General features: G+C 36.6%; 1 protein-coding gene across 1 annotated transcript; it reads left to right on the top strand.

Annotated features, from left to right (window-relative positions):
• The first annotated feature begins 479 nt into the window (after window positions 1-479).
• Window positions 480-4,242, top strand: LOC149146845 (CBL-interacting serine/threonine-protein kinase 26-like). The gene is made up of 14 exons (XM_089438146.1): window positions 480-1,050; window positions 1,180-1,242; window positions 1,331-1,402; window positions 1,499-1,606; window positions 1,709-1,789; window positions 2,018-2,071; window positions 2,186-2,311; window positions 2,398-2,487; window positions 2,568-2,687; window positions 2,962-3,063; window positions 3,235-3,351; window positions 3,460-3,522; window positions 3,616-3,690; window positions 3,796-4,242. The coding sequence occupies exons 1-14, from the start codon at window positions 862-864 to the stop codon at window positions 3,883-3,885; spliced, it is 1,350 nt and encodes a 449-aa protein (XP_089294272.1). The 5' UTR covers window positions 480-861; the 3' UTR covers window positions 3,886-4,242.
• Window positions 4,243-8,160: the final 3,918 nt, after the last annotated feature.

Here is an 8,160-nt window from a genome sequence, read left to right as displayed (position 1 = left end):
ATATTTTAGGTGATAAGCCTGTTCTTTTTTAATAACAATGATTTAACCATCGGGCCTGGAGTATGCCCTAAAACTGCTTCTGGTTGGCTAAGAGCTCATCTTCCTCGGACGTAAGGAAACAGGTTAACGGCCCAAGACCCAGAGGCATCTGGCAGGAGTGAAAGTCTGCTCCCTTACGGACCACCAGCGGGTTATTTCAGGTGGCGTGGTTTTCCTTGATAACAGTGATATGTCAACTGACATTCGCGGATAGCAGCCAGAGATGGCTGTCCTCACTGTTGGTTTGACAAACTGAGTTTGATAGGTTTTTCCACCTTTTGAAAGAAAAAAAAAAAAAAACAAAAACAAAAACAAACAAACAATGATTTAACCGCATACCAATTAAAAAATCAACGTTTATCCTTTGGTAACTTTCCACAAAAAAAAACAACATATCCTTTGGAACTTTAAATTCATACATATCCTTTAGGAACTTTAAATTCATACACTGCCTTAGCGAAGAGAAAGTCGTGGGAGCGGTAAACAGTTCAATCGTCTGCTGAGGTTGAACTGTTTATCCATCACGAACGCAAAGAAATTGAAACGTGCCACACTGGATCATCTTTGCTTCTCTGACAGAAAAAATATCAAACGCATTTAAAAGCCCCACAAAATGCGAAATATTGTAAATGATCTGGATGTTCCAAGTTCCAGCCTTGAAAATCGGATTGTGTTTTCTGAACAGGATTCGAACACGACACCTCCGAGCTTTGGTTGCCAAAGCCTTGGAGATCTGAGGCAAGAATAGGGATTGTAAAGGACTTAGGCTTTAGCCTCGACAGGCTATCAGGAAATAACGAATCGGGTCTGGAATAAACCTGAATGGTAAAAGGTACAGCGGAGGGAATGAACCTGAATAAGAACAGGATCGGGAAATATGAGCTAGGACAGACTCTGGGAGAAGGAAATTTCGCTAAAGTGAAGAGGGCAGTTAACGTCGAAACAGGGCAGAGCTATGCCGTGAAAATTTTGGACAAGGAAAAGATTTTCCACCGCAAGATCGTCGATCATGTAAATACATCTTTTTCAATTGCATCCTTCTTCTTAGAGGATATAATCTCCCCATTTTACACCAAAATATGTCACTCTGTATTTTGCATACCGGATATCTTCCAATTTGTGGGTTGTTTTTGTCTGCAGTTCAAGCGCGAAATCTGCACTTTGAAGCTCATCAAGCATCCAAATGTCGTGAGATTATACGAGGTATGGTATGCTCCTACAGATTTTATCTATAATGGCGTATTTTGGAAGCAACTCACTTCTTTAACTACTGGTTTTGGCGCTTAGACAGGTATTGGCGAGTAAGAAGAAGATATACATTGTTCTTGAACTTGTGACAGGGGGTGAATTGTTCGATAAAGTCGTAAGTGTCAGGCTGCCATATCGATCGCATGTGCTTGCAATTTTTGTTTTCTGAGTCATGTTAAAACATAAACCCCCTTTTTTTATATGTACACAGTCGCTTAATGGCAAGCTGAAAGAAAGCGACGCAAGAAAGTATTTTCAGCAGCTTATTGAAGCCGTAGGATATTGTCACAGCAGGGGTGTCTACCACCGAGATTTGAAGGTATATAAATGCAGTCAAATGCAATCTTATTGCAGTCTGAAGATTCTTAGTTCTTCCGGTTATATTTGACATAGACATTATTTGTTGAAACTCAATGATCAGCCTGAGAACGTTCTTCTCGATGCAAATGGAAATGTGAAGATATCTGATTTCGGCCTCAGCGCGCTGCCTCAGCAATTTAGGGTGTGTCTTCAACTTGCAAATAAATCTTTGAAATAAATCTAAAACTTTTTTTTCCAGGTAGTTATCCTGGGCGGATTTGCCTGAAAATCTCCATATCTGAACTTAACTTTAATAAACCCTTGGAAAATTGAACCCATACCTAACACAGGTGGACCATTGGAAAATTGAACTGACACAATAAATCTTGCTAAGGGTCTCTTATTATATTGTGTGATTGTGGCCTTTCAGGAAGACGGTTTGCTCCATACGACTTGTGGAAGCCCCAATTATGTGGCACCCGAGGTCATATTTTATCCATAGTTTGTACCTCAAATCCTGATTTAATCAGGGTTGCAATTGCTCATACTTGGATTAATCAGGGTTGCAATTGTTCATACTTGGATTTGGGTTGTGCAGGTTATTTCTGGCAGAGGATACGATGGTGCTCCTGCCGATGTTTGGTCTAGCGGTGTCATTCTCTTTGTTCTTTTGACAGGCTGGTTGCCATTCGACGACAACAATCTTGCTGTGTTGTATTATAAGGTAATTACCAAACACAAAATCAGAATTCCTAGTTTAAAATTTTTGAATAGTGGGTCATTTGGTCCCTAATATAATGGCCCTTGCAGATCTTCAAAAGCGACTTCAAGTTTCCAAAATGGCTCTCTGCTGGGGCTCGAAAATTGATCAGAAGGATACTCGATCCCAATCCGAAGACGGTAAGTAGAAACCAGACGTTGGAGATTAGTGGAATAAATCCAGAGGGTTATTATTGATATTTCTGTTGATTGATATGCAGCGCATAAGTATAGCAGAAATAGTGGAAGATGAGTGGTTTAAGCAAGGCTATTCTCGAGCTAAGTTTGTGGAGGAGAACACTTGTTTGGATGATGTGGATGCGGCTTTTACAAATTCAGAGGTATTAATTAAATAATAGCAAACCTGCATTTCATAAAACCGCAAAGTTTTATGAAGAAAGAAGAGAAAACACACAAAATACACATAAAATAAACTTCTATTCATAAATCTTTCTCACGTATTCAAGTTTGTGTGTCCGGGTCTACCGAGATGATTGTTTTGGGTTCCATGTGTATTGTCGCGAGTTTCTTCAAACTCGACCTGACTGCGTTTTCCTGTGGGGTTATTTGCGATCACTGTGAAGCCTGACCCTATAATTATCCTGTAAATTACAGGACCATATGTACAGGGAGGAAACGGGACCAGTTCTGATGAACGCTTTTCAGTTAATAGCAATGTCAGGGAGCCTTGATCTGTCTGGCTTCTTTGAAGAAGAGGTATGGTTTGTGTCGTGGCTTTTCAGTCAATTCATCGAACGTGTCATTGGGTTGCAAATAAATCTATGTGGCACGATCAGAGTGTACGTGCCCTCGATAACAACTAACGGTCTTTATGATGCTTTGAACGGAAATTCCATAACTGAAGATGAATGTGAAATGACGTCACAGGACGCCCGGGAAAGGAAAACAATATTCACGTCCATGTATGCAGCCAAAGATATCATGCAGAAAATTGAAGAAACAGCCAAAGCCATGAGGTTTCAAGTTGAGAGAAAAAATAGCAAGGTTTGTAATCAATCCACATATAATTTGTATTATTTATTTGCCCAAACAACCCCCGTTCCCTAATTATATATATCTCACAACTGAACAAATTTGTCGCCATTGTTTCAGCTAAATTTACTGCATATCGATCCGAAGTCAAAGGGGAACGGATATCTTTCTGTTGCAACGGAGGTGAGCGAGGTCTTGAATAGCAAGCCGGTAAAGCAGATGAATAATTAATTAAATAAAATTGATGTGTTGTTTTCTTTATGTCTTTGGTTTTAGTTGTTCGAAGTGAGCCCGTGTTTACATGTGGTAGAGCTCAGGAAAACCGCCGGCGACACAGGACAGTTCATGGAGGTATTGAATATTATCTGTTATTAATTATTTTTCGTCTTGTAAACAAATAAAATTAGATACAGATGGTCGGCAATGGATATGTTATCTATTATTTTATGTACACAGTTGTGCAGGAAATTGTCAAGTGATCTTAGCTTGCAACAAGATATAACGTGTGGAAAGATAGAGGTGGAAACGCTCGCTCTCGCCGGTTAGCCACGGCGTTGTCTGTAACAAAGTCAACATTCGTTCATTATTTATGTAATTTCTACGTGTATATTGCCCCCGTGGGCAGTGATTGTAGATACCCATACAACATGGCTGGGCCCGGAAATTGAAAGTTGGGCGGGTCCCAAATTGGGACTCGATTTTCCAAATGCTGTACAAATCTTGCATGTGAGATTGTCTCATTATCGTTGCTTATGTGCAAAGGCAGGCCAATTGAAATTCCAATTTCACAAATTCTTGATTTGGTGGGCTCCATTGTTTTCATTTCACAATTTGTTTTGGATGGGGCCCATTTACTTATGTGGTGGGGCTACCTAATAATAATGGTCATTGATTTTATTCTGACATTTTCTTTTCGATTGGGGTGGGGTCCATTGACTTGTGTCATAGAGGTTATCTAACGAATAGGGAGATACTAAACGCTCAGCAATGACTTGCATGTTAAACGTGAAGGCCAACGAATCTACTTTCCAAGCATATGGGCAAACATATCAAACTTAGTAAAGTCAAATAACTAAACCAAACATTGAAAATAATTGTCCTTGAAATAAAGTTGTTGGCATAGTGGGACCTTGGCTATAATAAAATTTGGTATAATGGGAACTTCGTTAAATAAAAAGACAGCTTACCACCAATCCCTATGCCTTAATTGCACTCATGAGGCCCACATGGCACTTGTATGTAGTTTTTTATATTAAATAAGTTGATCTTATTACGATAGATATAACAATTAGGTATCACTCAACATAACTTATAAAAAAATCTAGATCTAATCATCTATGAACAACCTCTCAATATAAATCCATAAGTCATCAACGATGAACCATTCATTGTAAATCCATTAAATCCAGTCATCAACCATGAACCACTAGATATAAATACATAAATCAATCCTCAATCATCAGCCACTCTATATAAATCCATAAGATTGCATTATTTAAGGTTGTTTTTTAAAATGTAATTATTATTGAATAAAGTATGTCCTACCATGGCCGCTTAAACATGACACTGCCTCGAACATTACTTAGCTTTCAAGTATTTATCTTAAATATTTTGTTTCATCGTCGAGCATATATTAAAAAATATATAAAATTGGTATTCCACAATATTCTTTATCTTATCTCTTTGCTTAGTATATGCAAGCAGATAGTTGAATTTATCATATGTTTATACGCTTCTTCCTTTTTAATATCTTTAAAATTGGTAAAGACGTTTTATATATCTATATTTAAAATAGAAAAAAGCTCAATCAATTTGAAATTGGTATTAAGATTTATAATAATTAATTTAAATTTTAATCCTTAATTCATTTGGGCTTTATTTGAGCCTATTTTAAGTGATATGTTTTATGCATTATAAGAAATACATTTTTATTTTTAATAAAAATTATGGAGGTTAATATAAAAGAATGCATTTTCAAACCTAGTATTACTTGGGCCTTTTTAACTATGTATGGATCCAAACATCAAAGGAGACATTTCTTATATGAAATGATAATATAAACATTTATACGCCATTAACATAAAATTAGTACCATTTTTTATAAAAGTTTTTCAAGGAACACATTTTTTTTTTTTTGGAACATGCTAGCTCAATTTAGGATTGGAGGCTTTTAGAACTGTCTAATGAAGTTCAATGTGTTTTGTTATTAGATATTTTCTATGTTGCCAGGAAACGTGGGTTCGGGGATGGGGACGGGTATGTCATTTTTCGAAACAGGGTGCATGGGTTCGTCAGGGTATATATATTACAATATATATGAATTTGTATATTTTTCAACTTTAAACAACAAAACTAAAATATTTATGATTTAAACTTTAAATATTTAAACATGCACATCATTGAACATTCAACATTCACAATGAAATTTCAAAATTTCTAGTTTGATATCAAGTGCAAATTGGAGTTTACATATTAATAAGAATCATGATATATGTCCATTGTCATACTACATTCGAAATTTGTCTTAAGGCATCTCCAAACAAGAACTAGGAAATTTTAAAATACTAAAATAAAAATATCTAATAGTGAACAATGGCTTCCTTAAGCGATGTCATCAACATCACTCAGATCTTTAGTTAGCATGCTCTCCAGGTAGGGATCACTCTCATCTTGAGGCTCTTGCTCATCCATAGCAATTGGAGGTAGCTCAATAAGGCCATCTGGTTGTATCTCCTGTCCACACACATAGCATCGTTTGTCTATTGGTCCCATCTCTTGAAAGGACCCTCGTATCCAGAGTCTTTTCAAGATATGAGACGAAGTGTGCTATGAACGTACACTAAGTTCTCTGCCTTCTTTGAACCCAACATATTTCTCTTTACTAAATGGATAAGGCATAAGAACTCCAATTCCTCTCGCAAGATGAAGAACTAGCTACCTAAAATATTAGGGGAAGCCCATTAAATTAATTAAAAAGTAAAATATAAAAACTAAAATGAACCCCAAAGAACCCAAAAGAACCTAATTTTGGGGTTCCAAGTACCCATCATCAGGGTTCTTCGTACCCGTCAAGACAAAAGAACCCAATTTTTTTTAATGAAGAACCCGGTTCTTATGGGTTCTTCTCAGAAGCACCCGAACCCAAATTCGGTACTTGGGGACGAGAACTCGGGATGGGTTCGAGAACCCCACCCCCGGGTTCGGGAACCCATGCAACATAGGATATTTTCAATGTTCTATTAGAAAGAAGAATTTTATTTGGAATATGTGATTTGGGTTCTTGAAAGAATTAGTCATTAGATAGTCATTCGAAAACATTACAAGGGCATAAAAAATTAATATGGAAGAAAAAAAATGAAAAAAGTTTATTTATTTGTTATTAAATGGTCAAATTGTCATGAGATTACAATATGAGAAGCTTTATAGTTTTTGTAATGATGAAGTCTTATATTTACATTATTTGTGGGTTTTTTTCCATCTAGGATCATGTAGTTTTATTATATTTCAAATACCATGGGTTACAAAAATTATGGGTGAATACCATAAATCGCTATTATAAAAACTAATGAATGGTTGTATGTGGTAAAATATAATTGTACAATTATATTTTATTTTTGTTTTTTCCACATTTCAAATATCATGAGTGGATACCTTGCTTTACCAAAACCATGGGCTTGTAAACCATCATTAGTAAAAAGAACAATTATTAATAGTTGTTATTCACCAACATCCACCTGGATCATTCTTCTCGCTTTAGAAGCAATGGTCTCCATTGTGTCGATTTCCCTCCTCAAGTATGGAAACTTTTCTTAATTTGGCTCTTAGTGAACCACTTTCCTTGGTGAAGCAGTTGCCTTGCTTTGACAACCTAATAGAGTTGTATGCTCTGTTGCTGGATATCCTTCATCTTGGTGTCCATGATTCAATCCATTGTAGATTGAAACTTTTGTAGAACTTGATGTTGGTCATGTTATTGTTTGTTTTTGGCATTAGCTTTTTGCAGGACATCATGAACCTATTTTTGGAAATGTTGGATCTTTTCAGCAGTTTTGGCAGCTTAATCTACTTCAGCCTGAGCATGGGAGGGCTTTGATGGTGAATATGTAATCATAAGAGTGAAATCCATGGGAATTGTTAGATGGAACCCTAGAGACATCTAAAACAACCTATGGGAAATAGAGTTGTGATAGATCTATTATAACTGTGCTAAGCATATGGAAGGTTTTCATCCCATGTATGTGGATGTTTGACTTGGAAGTGGAGGGGCACCCTTGCAGTTGAGGTGAATATGTCTTTAGACCCTTCTACAAGCTTGTCCACATGTTCTTGTTCTATAGAGAGAGCTTGTGATGAACCTATGTTGGTCACAATGACCTTTTGTTCTCCTTCTAGTTGAACCATGAAGAGGATAAACTTGTGAGTATGAGAGACTATTTTTTGGCATTGCATTTCCAAGATTAATGAATTTCTTGTAGTTAGAACTACCATTAGTATCATGTAGAGCTTATATCCTAAAGTAATAATGCCACTACAAGGTTAAGACTCATAAATAATGTTTCCACATATAAGGTTGTCCTATAAGAGCATCACCACAACATCACAAACTTTGAGTGGGGAAACACCACACAATACCTAAATTTTGAAGGGCTTGATGTTGTAGGACAAGAAATATTGCTAGTTGACACATATGTCTCATCCATGGCTCAGCCAACCAATTTTTTTATGGTTGGGAGTGTGGCACTATCTTCATCATTAATCTTATAACAACCTCAGTTGAGATCAAGTTCTTTTGGCGCCCACTATCAACATTGAATTGTAATG

Source organism: Pinus tabuliformis, chromosome 9 (genome assembly GCF_031772625.1).
Source record: "Pinus tabuliformis cultivar Carrire ecotype Pingquan chromosome 9, CPIR1, whole genome shotgun sequence".
In the NCBI taxonomy this organism is placed as follows: domain Eukaryota; kingdom Viridiplantae; phylum Streptophyta; class Pinopsida; order Pinales; family Pinaceae; genus Pinus; species Pinus tabuliformis.
Note: the sequence above shows the minus strand (reverse complement) of the source record. Positions and strands in the feature narration are given on the sequence as shown.